Source organism: Taudactylus pleione, unplaced genomic scaffold (assembly GCF_031769625.1).
Source record: "Taudactylus pleione unplaced genomic scaffold, aTauple2 ptg000016l, whole genome shotgun sequence".
In the NCBI taxonomy this organism is placed as follows: Eukaryota; Metazoa; Chordata; class Amphibia; order Anura; family Myobatrachidae; genus Taudactylus; species Taudactylus pleione.
In genome coordinates this window covers 25,079,652-25,099,219 of record NW_028284418.1, presented here as the reverse complement: position 1 = coordinate 25,099,219, position 19,568 = coordinate 25,079,652, and the positions used below count along the sequence as shown (strand labels likewise).

At 39.3% G+C, this 19,568-nt stretch overlaps 1 protein-coding gene across 1 annotated transcript in view; it reads right to left on the bottom strand.

Moving 5' to 3' along the window:
• ANKFN1 (ankyrin repeat and fibronectin type III domain containing 1) overlaps positions 1 to 19,568 on the bottom strand; it is a 583,203-nt gene that overhangs the window by 323,491 nt on the left and 240,144 nt on the right. Inside the window, exon 6 of the mRNA XM_088473339.1 lies at positions 5,874 to 5,971. Within this exon, the coding sequence (XP_088329465.1) occupies positions 5,874 to 5,971 (98 nt within the window). The remainder of the gene's footprint in view (positions 1 to 5,873; positions 5,972 to 19,568) is intronic.

Sequence of the window (19,568 nt, the reverse complement as noted above, 5' to 3'; positions counted from 1 at the left end):
TCTCTCTCTCTCTCTCTCTCTGTACCCCCTTCTTCTCACTGTTTACTAGCTCCTTATGCCCCTTCCCACTCCACTTTAGATGGTAATCTCTCAAGTGTAGGGCCCTCTTTTCCTCTTGTCTCATGTCCCACCTATCTTATCTACATTTGTATCTGTTCTATGTTGTGTACTCTTTGGGACTGATGCCTAGTTTAAACCAATTGGCCCGTTTTTTGTTACCGCATTGCGTGCATGGAAATAAATGTGTATATTCTATCATATGCGAATTTGTACACGTTTGTAGTACACCATCCCCCTAGCCATATGTTTAGTTTGATAATCACCACTATCATTAGGGTACACTTGCACTAGTCTATACTTGTTGCAAATTAAATTGAGAAAAAATATAACAACTACGAGCCATGCCACGGATTCCTTAAACATATATTGCAATATAATTGGAAAACAATTATTTTCTTTCAATAATAAATCACATTCGCATATTAAACTACTTGAATCTCCTGATTCAGAGTTGGGACTAGAGAGAGATATCTCTCTCAACTGATCATCTTGGTGAAACCATGTTGCACTGCAGGTGGGGCAGATTTAAAATGTGCAGAGAGATTTAGATTTGGGAGGAGTGTTTCCAAACTGACATCTAAATTGTAGAGTAATAATAAAGCTGTGCAGTATTTGTGGGCCACATGTAAAAGCAGCCAGTATTTACCCTACATGCAAAAAAAATTATGTATTTACACCCCTTGCATTGCAATACGGTTTGTCCAGGTACACAGTTAAGTGCTATCTCTCTCTCTATTCCCAACTCTGAATCAGGCCCATTATCTTAAGAAAAAGTGAACAACCTGCTACAAACGGTTAAAAGTGCAAAAGGCACTTAAACCTCAATGTTCCTTTCAGCAAGGAAAAACAGCACCGAGATAAACTTATGTGAGGATAAAACATTAGTCATGCTACATTTACTCATTAATATAAGCAAATCAGCCCTAAAGCAGGATATGCAGAAATACATGAAAGCATTAAGTCTAAAGGACAAAGTCATGTGGGTACAATGACTCATGATCATGGAAAAGTCTATTAATCTATAATAAAGAAATTAATACTCTTGTATATAGAACGTAGCATATATTTATGATACAGTATCTGCTACGATCCCCCATTTGGATCGCAAAAGCAGCCCCTATAGGTTTCTATGGGGACTGCAAAATTGCCGAATTTGCCAAGCATAATCCCGGTAGCTAATACCATCTTTAGATATATATAGGCTACAAATTACACTAAACGTGGGATCTGCAATGAGTGCTTGCACATGCATGGTCTGCTTAGTGCACATGCGCAGTAACATGGTAAAGTTATTGCATAAGGGATCTCTTTACTTTTACACATGCAGGGACGGGCTCCTATTAATGTCCCTGAATGTGTTTTTTAGTACATAGAGGTGAACTTAGTTTCCTACTACCACTTTGTATTCTGGAACTTGGCCCCGGTAGGTAATGCCTTCAGATGGTGTTAGCCATTGTACCCTATAAGCTACACACTGCAAAAGTTACCGGGAGAGGGATCCATACACACTAAAGAGATAGGTCACTATCTTGCCATTACTTGCCATTCTTTTGTCAAAATGTGTTCAACAGTCAACAAAATGTGTCACAATAACTTCTGGATGTAAATCATTGTGTGGACTACAGTAAAATGACCCAGTATCAGGAAGATGTAATGCTATACTTTGCCATATCTTCATTTTCTTCTATTCAGAATGTTTTTAAATAATAAAGTTTGCACATTAAGAGGTAGCATATGTACAGGAGCATGGCAAATCAGGGGCATTCATAATGAACTGCAGGCTAAGCAACTATTATAAAATGGTTAAAAAAACAACACTGAAATATGTGTTATTGTGTATATCACCGGCTAATTGATAATACAAGACTGGAGAGGTTCATGCAATTCCTGACATTAGCTATATGCTTGATACCTAGGATCATACACATAAGGAGAAATGTAATAGCTGATGAGATGCAGGCATCGGAGTGATTTTTTGAAAGTGGAAATAATTTAAAAGGCTAAACCAACCTAGTTTTGCCTTTTAAATAATTGGCACTGTAAAACAAATAAATAAAAAATTGCAGGCTCACCGGAATCGGAAGGCTATTAAATTTTCCCCATACTGTGGCCCTTTGATTATACTTGCAGACCCCCCCTAAGCCGCAGGATGATTGATATGCTGCAATGTTTGGGGGGCAGAGTGGGGGGCGGGATTTTCTGGGAGGGATGAGGCCAGGGTCTGCGGTGGCGATCGCAAAATCCTGGCCTCTGAAGTGACCAGCACCCGGCCAGGCTGCGGAAAGCTTCAGCTCCCGCAGCCTGACCAAAGGAGCAACCAGGTTGTGAAGGTGCTTGCAAATGCAATAAGGATGTGTCTGACACCTCCTTCTGCATTTGCATTAAGATGGACGGAATTGGCTTGTGTGCGGTTTTGCAATTCCATCCATGGCCTTTATTCAATTAGTTTTGCACCCACAATACTTTTCTGCCTGCTGGACTTTTCACCTACATCGCCTGTTTTAGATGCGGAAACTTATTGCGCGTGTCCCCGCGATTCGCCGTATTCAAGGCCATATCTCCAGAAGGATATTAATACATTAGAGACTGTACAAAGAAGAGCAACTAAAATGGTGCAAGGTCTACACCACAAAACGTACCAGGAAAGACTAAAATATCTTAATATGTATAGTTTGGAGCATAGAAGGGAAAGGGGGGACATGATAGAAACGTTCAAATGTATAAAGGGTTTTAACAAGGTAAAGGAAGGAAACATTTTTCAAAGAAAGAGAAGTTTTAGAACAAGAAGACATGTTCTGAAACTGAAGGGTGGTAGGTTCAGGGAAATTTGAGGAAATATTACTTCACAGAAAGGGTAGTAGATAAGTGGAATAGCCTCCCATTAGAGGTGGTAGAGTATAAGACAGTAGAACAATTTAATCATGCATGGGATAGACATATGGACATCCTTCAGAAGTAGTAAGGATCAATAAGGGTTGAGGTAACAATAGGTTTAAAAATGGGGCAGACTAGATGGGCCAAGTGGTTCTTATCTGCCGTCAAATTCTATGTTTCTATGTTTCAATTCCAACGGACACGAAAACGCAACCAGGCAATACTTAAACAGGCGGAAAGTGCTGTCAAAAATGGGGAAATCAGCCTGACCCCCCCCAAAAGAAGCATTAACATTGGGGATCAATATAGATGTCCCCGATTATCCCTACTGAAGCTATCTGGGGTACTTAAGTGGGGAAGCAATCGGGAAGCCGACTGCCTAAATACCGGCAGTCGGCTTCCCGACTGTCATATCCCGGCAAGGGTGAAATGCCGGGTGTCTAGATGTAGACGCCCGCATTTCCCCGACGCCGGGAGACTGGCGCCCGGCATCCCAATCGCAGTGATGCCAGGTGCCGCGAGGGGACAGCCGCGGGGGGGAGGGTTAGGGCTCCTGGGCGGGACTTAGGGTTAGGCACCCCCCGGGAGGGTTAGGGTTAGGCTAGGGGAAGGAGGGTTAGGGTTAGGCACCCCCGGGGGGGACTTAGGGTTAGGCACCCCCCCGGGGGACTTTGGTTTAGGCAGCGGGGAAGGGGGTGGTTAGGGTTAGGCACTTAGAGGGGGGATTAGGGTTAGGCACTTGGGGGGGAAGTTAGGGTTAGGCACCCCTAAGGAGGGTTAGGGGGTTAGGTTAGTAGATACTTACCTAACCACGATCGGGATTTCCAGCGCTGTTGGGCTTCCGCTGCTTCTAACTCTGCTCTTGTCGGGCTGCCGCATACCCATTCCACTTAAGTGATGTCATTTGCTTCCAATTAGCGTATCGGTACAAGTGGTGAAGAATAGCATTTTGCATATTTTTATGTGGAAAATAAGTAGTCCTGTTAAATTTGGGGTACTTGAAAATGGGTGCAAGCATAATTAAAAGTCACTAAATTGTTGTTTTAAAACACGTGAAAAATGCACCTTCAACATGCACAAGCAGTCAAAAAAACACCTCACCCATACTTGCAGACACCCCAAAAGACTGTTTTGCTACTTTTTAAGTTTGTACCCAAACATTGAACTTTTTCGCCTCCATTTTCGAAGTCATTTTTTGGGGTGTCCCTCACTTTTTTTTAGTTTTGTTTTTACGCAGTTATGGTTTGTGGTGATGTCCCAAGGGTGCACAGTGGTTTTCGCACCTTTGTACCCCAAAACCGCAATTCTGCACTTTTTTCCGCTAGCTATTCATAGGCAAAACTTTTCCGCCTGTTACATTGCATTGACTTTCCGTGAACGCAAAAAGTCTTTGCAATTGAATACGGCGATAAGTTTCCGCCTGGCGAAATGACACTTTTTGCGTCTAATTGAATACGGCCCCATGTCTTAATCAAGCCCTGTGTCTGTGAGCCATGGAGTATTTGATTCCTTCATTAATCTATGCACATGTGGACCACTTTACAATCAACTTTGGAACAATGGGAACTCTATTAGTGTACAAACTACATCTTTAAAGCAAGTCCAAATGGATATTTCAGCACTACAAGATACATTGCCCTAAGATTTTCAATATAATACACTTATAATGCTTTGATTACAGTGCACCTTTGAGGGCAATCTATCCTTATTAACTTCTGCAATCACCGAGCCACCACAGCTCCTATCCAGTTTTTATAGACAGCAGAGGATACAGTTAACCTCCCAACCACATATTGCATTATACAGTTCAGACTCAATTGGACTCTAATGCATTTAGCAAGGTAATGATAGTATTTTCACTTTTAGTACCATACATCATGCTCATATTTACTAAATCATATTTGATGATGCCATGACCTAGTTTTACTGTAGATTAATAAAGTTTTAATTGTTCCAAGGTTGTGTGTACATACTGTGGCTCTCATGTGCATAAACTAACTAGTAACATTAATGACACATTATATAATTAAGTATCGAGTGGTGTATCTATTGTCAGTAGTTACATTTACACCTCCTGCAATGTATTATCATTTAACACATGATATAAAAAAGACCACATATCACTGCTCAATGCAGTCAGAGCGCTTGGTGATTACATAGTGCCATGATTACATGACCTGGGATATGTTACACCTCAGCATCCATAACTCACATTAGCAGCAATGCAGAGCTTCTGCACTGCTACAATTTCTGGCTTTTATGCAAAAAAAACCCCAATATTTTATTTTAGTAGGTGAGATGTTAAACTATGTAAGTGTATTCTGGTTCCTAAGTGACCAAATAGCCCTTTTAACCAAATAAAATGACTTGGCTTTTTACACTCTCTTGGAGGTGATGGAAAATTGACCACTACCTATATATTGCAATGGGATAGTATTTGTACCTTCCAAGTGTATTTTATTTGGTAAAGTATTTTTCTAGACACATTTCTACTTCAATTTAAAAACACAAAACTAGGACATTGAAATGTAGGACAATCTCACAGATAGTAATGATGATCTCAATGTTCTCCTATAGACAAGAATGAATAAAAACATTGCCAATGAAATGAATTGTGCTACAACAAAGATATGTTCTAATCACGAGAGGGAACCTGAGAAGCAGGAGCGCAGGTAAATATGCGTCTATTATTCTATGCATCAGCTACAGCTATGTGCTTCAGAGTTGCAGGAGCTTTCATTTCTAATGTGACTTGTCCCTGATCCCCCTATTTATTCTATGCTGCAAGTTCCGAAATGGATCTGAATATATCCCAACAGTCAATGTTACCAAATAACAAAAGTATCAAGGTAAAGGATGCTGTACTGTTACCATTGAGGGGATGCATATAGAATCTTTTGGCAGGAGTTGAGTTTTGATTAAAGTAAATTGGTATTTACCATAGTCAGACCTGTAACCGTGCACTTCAAAGACTGCAGATTGTCAACAATGACGTCACCAGCCAAGGGAGAGAAGTCTGATGAGGTGCTCCATTCCACTATAAAGAAAGGAGGATACCAATTAGAGAATATCAGTAAGTCTGTTACTGTAATATCACATACACAGAATAGGTTTTGGTTCCTCATATATGTTATAAAACATAGATAGCTTTTTCAAAATAAACAGAGAAATCACAAGGAAGTGTTATGCCTATGGCAACACCTCACACCAGGAGCGTATTTATAATGAGTGCAAGGTGTACAGTGCACACGGGCCCCTGGGTCCAGGGGGACCCACGCTGCACACCCTGCACTCTTATGTTTTAATACTTACCCCTCCGAAGTCCCAGGTAGAGCTGTAGCACTGGACAAAACACCTGAAAATGGCTGCTGTGGCCATTTTTCTTGGTGTTTTGTGCATGTGTACTAGGGAAATTGGCAGGAAAATGGTGGCCACGCATGCGCAGCAGACTCTGGGCATGGACAACTGCCCAGAGTTTAATGCTCTGCGGTGACGCAGCCAGTCCCGGGGAGAGAGGAGCAGGCCCCAGACGGGGAATACACACGCTCCCCCTCCTCTCTTAAGACACCTCTGCCTCCCACAACGTATAGATCAGCACAGCTTGGCCATCTACACAGTTGAACTTTGTCTGCTTCCCTTGGCAACTCACTATTGAACAACGATATGATGGTGCATTTGCCTGAAGATGCAGGAGAATATGACAATTACTCAATCATGGGTTAGTAAATATCTCATGGCTGGTGGGTAACCCAGCTAGTATGCTAGCAACATACAAAAAATATAAATAAAAGGCTATGTATTACTGCATTTGCTTTCAAACTATAAGAATAGTCTAAAATGTAATAAACACCATTAATTTAGCTGTGGATTAGAAATTTAAACACATAAAACATATTGGTTGACAGTCATATGTGTCATATAGCAACTGTATCACCCCTGTGTAATGTGATAAATGATAAATCATGTAACGCTTTATTTTTACTGATGATGTATGATTGACAAGGTCAAAAGGCAAATACAAAATACAATCTATAATGATAGGATCATAAATACAAATACATAGTTGGCATTTTATTAAAACATACATTGCCTAATATTCCAAGGAGAAGCCATTGGTAGCAAACAAAACAGAGTTCCAAAATATACATTCTTATCCCACTGCGATTCTTGCATAGGGAATTATTGCCGATGAGACATGCCAACCTCTCTGAGGGAAAGGCACAGTTAAAGCAGAGAAATGTGTTCCAGGATTGCTTCTCACAGATATGACTCAAACACTGTTGCCAAATCTAATTTTATAACCACCAGTGACTATATAGCCATGAATGTTTTTTTTTTACCCTATGTACTATGAAAAAGGTACCAGTACTCACCTAAACTGTCCCCTGGCTTGCTGAAGGTCCTGGGCCAGTTAATGTGAGGCTGGGGGAATTGGAATATTATGTTTTTATGAAAAATAAGTTATGAGACAATTAAATGATAAATGTACATATAGGTAAATGAGAGATCCCACTGACAATATATTAGCCAATTTACAAGCCTTGGTAGTTACATATGTAATAACTGAAACTTTGATAGACACCAAGTCAAAATCCATTATTATAATAATAATTTGGTTCGGCTCTATACAGTATATACTGCTGAAAGTGCATAAGGATTCTACCAATCCCCCAGAGAGCTTATTGTCTCTGAGGTTGATTCAGTTATCGCTAACCTCTCAGCTTTTATAGATTTTTTTCTTCAGCCACTTGTCTCTCTCAATAAATACCATCTAAAGGATACAGGAGATATTATTAAACTCCCAGAGATCATCAGATGGGAGGAGGGTTTCTTTTTAGTGAACTTGGATGTGAGTTCACTCTACACCATTACGGAGCATCACCAGGGCATCAGTGCATTAACTATAAGTATACAGAGATCCAATTTAGATATTAATTTACAATCATTTTTGATTAACAGTATAACTTTTATCCTTTTTAATAACTATTTTAGATTTAAAAACACCTTTTACTTGCAAAAAATGGCACGGTGATGGATACCAAGTAATGCTAATATTTTTATGGGACATTGGGAAGAAGATATGGTGTGGAATAACAACTCATCTATAGCGAGCCTGGTGACCTGGACAATATCAATGAAATTATAGCTATGATTTATGTGGAAATGTAGCTGTACCATTTCAGATAATTTCTGTACATTTTTAATAACAGAAACATTAGTTCGCCTTTGAAATAGATGAGGAACATATACAGTTTTTGGATGTTACTATTTATTTGAAAAACCATAAATTACTGTATACACTAGAAACTTTACTAAGCCCAGTGACTCAATGTCATACATTAATGTCACCAGTTACCACCATATTAACTAGCAAATTTCCATCCCTGGTGGCCAGTTTAAGAGGTTGAGAAGGATTTGTTCAGTCATCGAAAATTTTAAAGCACAAGTCTCACACCTAAAAGGCAGATTCAAATCATGAGGGTATAATGATGAGAGGGTAGAAAGGGATATAAGGAAGCCCTAGAATGTGAACGAAAGAAATTACTAGATACCAAAATGAAGACAAAAGAACAAATGATAAATACCAATGGCCTTTTAGTACTGATTTCAATAAACAACAAAGAATATTTAACAGATTGTTAATAGACATTGGTAAATTTTACAGATACCACTAATCACTAATACCTACAGTATATACATACACAGAAAGGCACAGAATCTCAAAAATCACTTGGTGCAAAGTCCTCATATAGAGATACCAGGCAAACCAAGTAGTATTACATCAGTGGGATTTTACAGATGTGGCTTATGCCTAGGGTGTAAAAAATGAAAGGAGATGGACCCAAAATTATTGAAGTTACCATTAATAATAAGAAACTTCTAGACTGTTAAAAATCCATATTGCAGAACATTTATACAACGTTAAAATGGGATTAGACATACATGCACTATCATTGCACTTTAAAAAGATTGCTAAACTGCACGTATTAAGAATTTTATTGGCTCAAAACAAATGAAAGGAGATATCAGGTAAAGATATAGCAGGTAGACTAGCTAAAGCCAAAATGCAATATATATATATATATTTATATTAAAAACTTTTACCAAAAGGATTGAATAGCGATTTTGATTTGAAGTGGTTCCTATGAAAATTGTTGGTCCCTGCTTTTATTTGGTTTATATCCTTATCTATATGTTTGGATTTATAATTTTTTTTATAATTTATTTATATATAGTTCTATGTATCTAATTTATGGTAATTATGTATGTGGTAAACAGGGAATATTTCTGATTTATTTATTTTAGTCCTTAAAAATTGATGGACATATATTAGTTTTCACCATGATGACCTTGTATAACAAAAGGAATCCAAAGCTGCAACGTTATCCTAACAACCACAGATACAAAGGTGTGGGAGGGTTACTCACTAAGAGTGAATAACTGATGCACAACTCTTCATTATGCACAGGCTGTTATGGCAAGACACTATATATGAGAGAGGCTGTTGTAACGGGAAGCCGTCGGACTAAATACTGATGCCGCAATCCCAAACGCTGAAGTTCCTGACTGGGTCTGGTAAGTACCCTAACCCTCCCCCTCCTCCCCCCTAACCCTCCCTTAGTGGTGCCTAACCCTAATCTCCTCCCTGTGGTACCTAACCTAACCTCCCCCTGGAGGTGCCTAAACCTAACCATCCCCCCCCTCTCCGTGGCTAAGCGCTAACAGTGCCTGGCTTTCCTTCATCCGGGAAGCCATCTGTCTAGATTCCGGCATCGGGATCTAGACAGGCGTCAGGATTTTGAAGCCTGTCTTTAGTCCAGCAATCGGATTTAGACGCCGGGATTTAGTCTGACGGCTTCCTGCCCGTCTGCATTTTGACTGCATCCCGTTGTGCAGAGGTCTACACATATGTCCTGAGACACAGCAGAAAAACTCCACCATGCCGATTTTGTCTTTGTCCTTAAATAGTAAAACAACAGCATTATGTTTGGATTGGCTGTATATATGATTAATGCCAAAAAGAAAAAAAAAAGATTTATTCTTCCAACTTCCTGCACTGAACTGGTTAAGACCAAGATATTCATTGTAAATGCTATGCAAAAATATTCTTTTAATCATACCAGGAATGGCCTAATAAACTCAACAGAATGGAAAACACACAGATCAAAGACCTTTTCTAAATTTTTAGTGAATAGGAAGAGCAGATATGCAGGCATTGGATTGTTTGGAAGCCTCTATGAGAGGACTAAATGGCTCACAAGAGATGAGCATAATGACAAGAGCAGAGAGCAATTCAATGCTAACAAGAATTAATGCCTTCATGTCCCACATGTTGAGAGGATGCTGAAGAACCCAATTCTCATTGCAGTTGTAGAGGCTACAAATAAGTGAAATTAACTGCAAATGACAGCGGCAAAGTACATATGTATCATATCATACAAAATACATTTGCTGTATCTATCATAATATCACATGTGCCTGAAATGTTATAAAGGGGTAAAACCTGTAGCCAATAGTAAAACCCAAGTTGCATGTTTGCTATAATAAATAATGTTATAATGTGGACTGGCCAGTCCTAGGTGTGCTTTGGCAAAGTAATAAATGCTTATTCTGCTTGCCTGATACATCTGCCACTCCACACAGTCCTTGCCCTGTACCTGTATGTGACATTATTTATATATTATTTCAGAATGGCCCTTGTGACACAACCTTCGTGATGGAATGTATTTCAGTAAAGGCTAATCATGAAAGATACAAGGAGCACTTCAAAATAAAATGTTATTCATTACACACTGACATAAAAAGAAATGTATTAGCATTATATTTAAACCACCAATATCTCCTGCAGCGTATTTCTGCAAATACTGTATGCAGAGCCAGTGCCAGATTAATGTCCACATGGGCCCGGAACTGAAATTTATGAAGGGCCTATTCTGTGCCGCTGCAGGGGGGATGATGAGCACCACAATGGTGTGCCTAGTGATGTGTGGGCATGACCAGTGTTATGTGGGTGTGGCTTGTGCTGTGGGTGTGGCTATCATAGCATAGATGGCATAGCTAGCACCTACCTTCAACCACTCTATAATGGAGCTATAACAAGAAAAAAGGGTGAGAACTGTCTGCCTTTTCTTGACTGCTAGAATAGTTTAGATAATAATAGGTTAAAAATAATTGTTCACTGATCGCCGTATTTCTAAAAGTGTTAACACATTCCTGGCCACTGAAGTAAAGTAATAAATTAACTGCCTTCTTAGCTGTAGCCCTTAAAAATGGCTGCAATGGCAATACTGGACCAGGGCAGTAAGGGTTAACTTATTGCTTTACAGATGTGTATTGTGCATGTGTGAGCTGGTTTAGTTGTACATGCTAATAAAAAAATACTAATAAAGTTTTAAAAAAATGAAAGATGATAAAAAAAATAAAATCTCAAAAGCCTTTACCTAAAAACAAATTTTATCTGTTATTGCCATCCTTAGATAGCGCTAGCAGAACAGGTAATACAATGGTGCAAGTACCGCTACAATATAGCGGCGATAAGAAATTCTAATTATTGGGTCTGAAAACTGATATTTAGTGAATATTCCCCATAGAAATATTTGTAGATCTTACAGGGAAATGAAAATTATAAATGTATGTTGTGGGAATATATCCTGCAAATGCACGGACTCATAAACAATGGAGATGTACGCAAACCAACGGGATTATGTACTTCTCTGACTCAAGCCCTTGCTCTGACTATATGATGCCTGCATTGCAGACAACTCAAAGGAACACAACCAACTAGGTAACAATCGGATGCACCACTCACCCATCCTGGGTTGTAGATTTCCAATGCTGTACTTGGTCCAGGCTCCAGGGTAGCCAGGTACTGAGATGTCTGCTGCATCCAGATGAGTGTTAGGAGGGTTTTTGCCAGCAAAAAAGGTCTGCCTGCACCTATGGCTTGGTGTGTCCTGTCCTGGTGTAAGTGCTTTGGATGCCCGTGGGGGTGGAACTTAATATGACCTGGGACTCCTACACTGGTGACACATTTCTGGGTAACCGGGGGAGGAGCTTAGTGCAACTGAGGACACAGTTTAGGGAGACCAGGGGACTCCCACACTGGGGCACAGCTTTGGGTGGCCGAGGCGGAGTTTAGTGTGACCTGGGGCGGAGCTTATCATGACAAGGGGCTCACAGTGAGAACACAGCTTTGGAAGACTGGGGGCAGAGCTTAGCACAACCATGGGCAGAGTTTACTGCAACTATGGGGCTCCCACACTGGTGACATAGGTTTGACTGGCAGGGAGTGGAGCTTAATGTGAGTAGGGGGTGGTGCTTCAGTTGACCTCGATGGTCAGCAGGGGTGGTGATTGGATGATCGGGAGGATAATGTGCTGGGGCTGTTTTTAGTGAGTGAGTAGTGACAGGAACACTGGCAACACTGCACTGCAGGGGATCCAGTGGGCCTATTCATCCATCCATCCATCCATCCATCCTATCATACAATAGATATGCCTCCTAAAAAGCATATGTGTGCATGATTGCTGGTCTTAATAAGACATATTTGTCTGGACATGCCCTTACTGAACTTTGGCTAAATGAGAACACCACGTTCACTCCTGTTCCAGATCTCCAGTTGTAAGGTGCAAAGCATTCATATTGCATCCCTCTGTGACATGACAGGTTTTCATGGTGTACTAGTGTACTGCTTACTATGTACCAGCTCATGAATTAACAAACTACTGTCACTTATTCACTGTCTGTATTTTCCCCTAGTGCTAATCCTACTCTCTAGTGCTAATCCAGACTCAATATTTGCAAAATGTAGCTAATAATCTTTTCACCAGTTAAAAGAAGCTACCTACCTGACATCTCTATTTTTGTTGACAACTTGGCAATAATATTCTAATGCCAGTCCCTAAATTGGCATATTTATCACAATCCACATTTTTAATACGGTTGTGATAGGATAATATTGAGTAAATTTGCACAGCGAAAAGGAATTTTTTTGCTTTGATTTACCAAATTTCTATTGCTGGGACATAGGCAACAAGAGCCCATCCCAGTGAAGAGTTTGAAGCAAAGTGATAGCTTATACTAATTCTATGAACACTTTGTTTCCAGGTACAGACCCAAGGAGCTTAGGGCCTGATTCAGACCCACTCACGAGCGGCTGTCCGCTCGCAAGTGGGTCGATGTTGTGCACAGCGCATGCGCACGACGGCGGGAGCTCCGTCGTGCGTATGCGCCAGACGCGACGAGCGAAGGAAAGTCCTTCGCTCATTGTGTCTGATCAAAGGGGGCGTGCTGTTGATGTTGATTGACAGCACGCCCCCTTTGGTGGGTGTGCCGGAGGCGTGCCTCCCTGACGGGGGCATTCCCAAGGGAACGCCTACCGTCAGAAGCCGGCCCACTGACATCACTAGTGATGTCAGTGGGAGTGATTTTGGCTCTGATAGAGCCAAAATCACTCCGGGCCTTGCGGTTGAAAACCTCAACCGCAGGCTCCGGCTCACAGTGGCGATGGTCGCGATGGTCAAGACCATTGCGGCCATCAAACTGCACGCTCGTATAGGCTGTGGGTGGTGACCCACAGCTATACGAGCGTCCAGGAGGACGCTCCATAATTATGGAGGGCGGCCCTCATTCAGAGCGTGCGCTCTGCTCAGAGCGTACGGCTCTGAATGAGGGCCTTAATCTGCAGCCATAAAAGAGCGTCAGAATAGCACATAGGCTATTATGGGCTAATGCCAAATTAAGATGGTATTAGAGTTTTCTGGAGCTTGGTAAATTTGACAATTTAGCAGCCCCAAAGAAACCTATGGTATTTGCTTTTGTGTAAATAAATATGCCACAAAGCCATTAATGCAACTGCACCAACATACATATTTGTTTCAAAATATCTCTCATCCACTCTAAATTTCCCCTAGCCTTCCTGTCCTGACAACTTACCTCTAGGAAAACTTATGAAATTCCCAAACCACCCCATTCATCTTCTGAAGATATACAATTCGGTAACCTCCCCTCTACACAGTTTCACACAAATTTTCATTATTATTATATACTCGAACACCCTACTGACACTGTATCCCTAATATGTACTTTTTCCCTCTGCAATATGACTAGGCCAATATGCTATATGTGGTATTTAGCCACTTATCAAACTTATTTTCCTTGCTTGTGAGTTAAGCTGGGTACACACTATGCTATCCCTCGCACGATATATCATTCAGATGCAGCAGAATGATATATCGTGCGGATCACATAGTGTGTATACCCTTGAGTCATTCACTGTATCGTCCTGTCTTCTGTGCTGCTAAATGCAGCATGCAACCACACATCATGCCATTGTACACCCGCTTCCCCAATTATAATGCATTGCAGACTATGCTGACTATGTAAATAAATCTGTTTTTCATTGATTTTCATTATATCTTGTGAACCCCAGTGAATCCTATAACTGGCGGAGATCACCATTGGCAGTATGTGGCGAAAGTTTTTAGTCTACAATAAATATATCCCTCCACATGTCAGGGCCTCTGTGAACTCTTTTAGTCTTCACCTTTCCAGCCCCCTTCAGCAAAGCTCACTGATGAGGGAAACGCACATATTTGGTATGTACAGTATATTAATATTCACTTATTTAATGCCATTACATTTAAATTTAACAAAATTTAACAAATCACTGAATTTACTTAAAACCCTAAAACCCAAGGCCCAATGTAGGTTAATATCTGTCAGGTTCTGCACAACCACTCATCCCCCCCTTAGAAAAATAAGCCCTAATGCTGGCCATACTCTAATACAACCAGCATAAGGTGAGATCATCTTACAATTTCCCTTGAACCCCCTGGCAGTCCCGGCAGCACGATTGACACATGATGTACATACGGTCTCACGGTATGATCGATCTGCAGTTTAGGAGGGAAGGTCATTGAAAGAACACACACTTCTTCAAAATATAACTGAAATGACGCCTGCCAGACGCACGATGCATCGCTTGCACAAATACACGGCACGATCTGCATACGATTACGATAGATAGTATATGATCATACGGCACATCTGATCATACGATATGTTTTAAGAGTGGTGGGAGCGCACATCGGATCGTATCCTACCTAAATATACATGATTTTGACACAATTCATCGTACGATGCATCTAAAATCGTGCAATCGGCCCAAAATCTCGCTAGTGTATGGCCAGCATTAGTCATTGACTGTTATCCTACTGCAACATTTAGTTTAAGATTTTAGTTGAATATTTCACTGTGTTAATATGAAATATCTATAAAATCAACAAAAAAAAACCTAAATATTCCTGCACCAGTTATATCGTGTTATATTATTTCCAGTCTCATCTCATATTCATAAATATATCTCTATATGTAATGAAGATATTTAAATTGTTTTTGAATAATTATTTAAATATGTGTTGAAGTGCTACCTTTGACTCTTAAAGAAATATGCAATAACACACAGAAAAAAAAGAAGAGTCAAACACAGGATGCACTTGAGATCTGGTATAAATAAAATATTAAAATATACTGAATGTATTAATATACATTAAAACATCATTATTGGAAAGCTCATATATTGGCAAAGTAATAAAATAAAGAATGTATAAAGATATGAAAGAATGTGTAATAAAATATTATTTAAAAACTGTGGTCACTGTCTTTGCAATGTGTTGTACACTATAAAGAGGGTTAACCAGCGCTATAGATATATGCTTCCAATTACTAGTATAACCATTCCTAGATCTTATATAGGTCTCATAGGAGTTTGAGCTCCAGATGTAATTCCTAGATTATTGTTCCTTCAGGTGTAGGGTATTGTTTCTGTAGGGGCAAAATTGCTGCAATAATCTATCTAGACTGACATCATACTTATTGGTTAGATTTGTGAATTAATACAGTTTAGTAGTGATAAGTACATACTGTATCTCACTGTATTTAACAACCAATACATAATGAAGTTGTTACAGTATAGTATTAAATCTCTCATACACCAAAAATGCCACAATATATAATTTATGTTCCTGTGGTTGTACAGCCAAAATGTAATGTAATGTGTGATAAACAGTAATTAGGTAATATTCTTTACCAAAAGTTTGAATGCAGTTTCCTGTATATTGCAACCAGAATATAATTAGGTTGTTACAGGATTAAAATAGTTCAATAAGTATTTTATATTATGACAATAGTTTGAATTACTACAGAAAGCATTTCTTGCCCTGATATCTATAGTTTAACTATTGTAGTAATGAACTGCCACTTATCTGTGTAACATAGCTCATAGTCACAAAATAATACCCCACACTTAAAAATGGTAACTGTATTTCATATATGATACATTTCATATAAGTAACAAACAATGTGCTGTTTATGAATGTAATTATGTATCTAGTATACTCGCTGCTGGAAAGTGAGTTCAATATGTCCACCTAAATTAGAGTCTCAGCTCCATGACTAATTCTTAATTCCAGCTGCTCGTTTATACACTGCGTTGCCATATCAGCTGCTTGCTGGGTTCACTGCCATTCAAAGAGAGCATTGCTTTTACACATTACATAAGTATTGGGAAGAGTCTCTTATGATGCTCCTAGCCCCTAATAAGAATGCTTATACTGTAGCTCCTTCATTCTGTAGCTTAATTCACAATATACATAGGAAACAATTACAACATTTAAATAGTGGCCACAGTAATGCCGACATGCGTTTCGCCTGAGCTGCTTTATCCAGGCATGCAAACAAGAAATAATAGATAGGTCCCTATGTTTGTTATGACTATCACTGCAATTCCATCTCTGCTTGCTGTACCCCTGTAGTTAAGCAATGCTAAGTTGTTTTCTTAATTTTTTGATTATCTGTGACTACAAAACAAAAAAAACTCTATTTAAAAAAATATTAATAATCCCCATCTTAATGAAATGATTAAATTTAGTGACACTATGTTTTCTCCTATTTTATTCAAGCCCTACACGTCATTCATAATTTATAACTAAAGTAACAACAACTGTATATGTTATTGATATGTTGCATTACAGGGTATATATATGTTTTTTTATTACCAGTTATTTATATAGCGCACACATATTCCACAGCGCTTTACAAAGAATACTTGTCCATTCACATCAGTCCCTGCCTCAGTGGAGCTTACAATCTATATCCCCTATCACATGCACACACATACACACTAGGGTTAATTTTTGTTGGGGCCAATTAACCTATCAGTATATTTTTTGGAGTGTGGGAGGAAACCAGAGCTCCCAGAGGAAACCTATGCAAGCACAGAGAGAATATACAAACTCCACACAGGGCCATAGTGGGAATCAAACCCACAATCTCACTGCTGTGAATCAGTACTGCTAACCATTACACCGTCTGTGTTTATAAATCTATAGGTGGAAGCATAATAGCCTGTGAGATGCAGGCATCGATGGAATTCCAGTAAGTAAGAGGATAAGTCTCCTGACATATTTAGCATAAGGACTCAGAACCTATGGGCAGTAACTTGGTGAAAAGTTAATAGTGTACACGTTTCTCTGATATACATAGCTGAAAAGGTGAAGAGCAATGCAATCACAAGATGCTAAATGTTCAGTAATGGAGATAGTAAGAAAAACATTATTTGAACAATAATGATCAGCAGTGCTATGTAAAAAGACAACATGATATGGCAATATTTCAGTGCAGTAGACATAGATGATAATCAATACAACAAATGGATGAACAGTCATAATGATTGGAAAACACAGAATCACGCACAAGACATTATAAAAAATCTGTTAAGCAGGATATTGTGTGGCTCTGAACATGAAGAATGTGATGGTATACTGTAACTAGATCAGGTTAACAAAGAACCATAAAAAACCTTGATTTCAACAATGAAAGTGGTAGATAGTATAACAATATTGCAAAAGATAATTTGAAGAAGATAATGAAAATTATAGTTGTAATTCCAACACTAGTAGATATTGAAGAAGATAACACGGTGGGTAATACACCTGGATACAACTGGATATTTATTACACATAATGAAATGCTGTTGCTTCGATGAACATCAATAAGTATAATGTGAAAGGGATAGAGTACAGTACTTTCTCATAATCACTATTAGACATAAAGGATGACAGAAAGTAGTTCCAGTACTTTAGAGTAATGCAAGTCTGTAATACCAGATAATGGCTCCAGGTGTGGTGCAGGTTACTCACACAGGCAGTGGGCACTGACCATTCTTTAAAAACACATATTAAATGCTTGGAAGATCCTCCAATGACTCTTTTCCATTATCCAATTTAGATGGTATATTGGCAATAGCAGCAGCAAGAACTAAAACAAAACAGTACAAGCAGAATAACTCTGGACACTCCCTAAATCACTGGATTGGGTCTGGAATCCCTTCTGTTCTTCTTGGCTGGACCTGGATTACCACTGTTCCTCTTGCAGTTTATACAGGAGTCTGGCCCCTACTCTGTGGCAATGACAGACATACCTATGGGATTGCCAATTCCCTCAGATATTCCAGCATGTAGCTATAGCTATAGTAATGCAATCTAGCAGTTGTTCTTGATAGATGGTCAGATCCTTGGATTAGACCTTCTCTGTATGGTTGTCAGTTTTCACCATTAAAAGACCAGAATACTTTGTGAGACTTTGTCGGTTTGTAAAACCTGACACATCTGTTTGTGTTTATTCCCGATATTTAAAATGGCAGTGCTTTTACTAGCCGTGTCTTGCTAATAAATACATTGCCCTTTTAAATATCAGTCATCAACACAAACAGATGTGTCGGGTTTTACAAACCAACACATCATCAATAAACCCAGAGATGACAGCAACCAGTTACTCACCAAGGCACATTATGATTATTATTATTATCCTTTATTTATATGGCGCCACAAGTGTTCCGCAGCGCCTTACATAGTACATAAAACTAATAAGTGAACAAGAAGCAAGTAACTTACAGTACATTATAGTGCAGGACAAGGACATGATTTATATACATTGCTGCAATAGCAATTAAGGCACTCACAATAAGCAGCCGGGAGTTGGCAGTCATGTGTTAGGTGCCCTTATGGGGAGTAAAGAGTAGAAGAAAATGTAAAGAGAAGCACATGAGAGAAGAGGTCCCTGCTCACGAGAGCTTACATTCTAAACATTACTGAATTTACAGCCTTCTCGGTGCCACAACAGCATTTTCCAGCAACAATATTAAGATACAACAACAGGGATAGGATTCAGGGGGAGAGACATACTTTCTGCTTCCTGGTAGGTGTGAGTCTTTGGGAGACAGTGTCCGTATATTTAATTATGCAGAAAAGACCTTATTTAAACTTAATTACAGAAATGTGTTAAACTAAAAAAAAAAAAATCTGACAAATCACTCAACCCACCAATTTTCATCCTAAAAGACAACCAATAACATACTCTAGACAACGAACATAAGTTAGAAAGTATGTGTGGTATAATTATTGCTGCTTATACAGGACATTGGGTTAGACAGGAAGCTTTACCCAGGAGACCATCTCCGTTTATGCAGCCAGCCGTTAATATATGTATAGCTAACACATTCTACATGATGCTAAAGATATTTTCCATGTTTGCTAGCGTTGTCACGGTATGTTTTAATGAAGGTACTCTGTGTT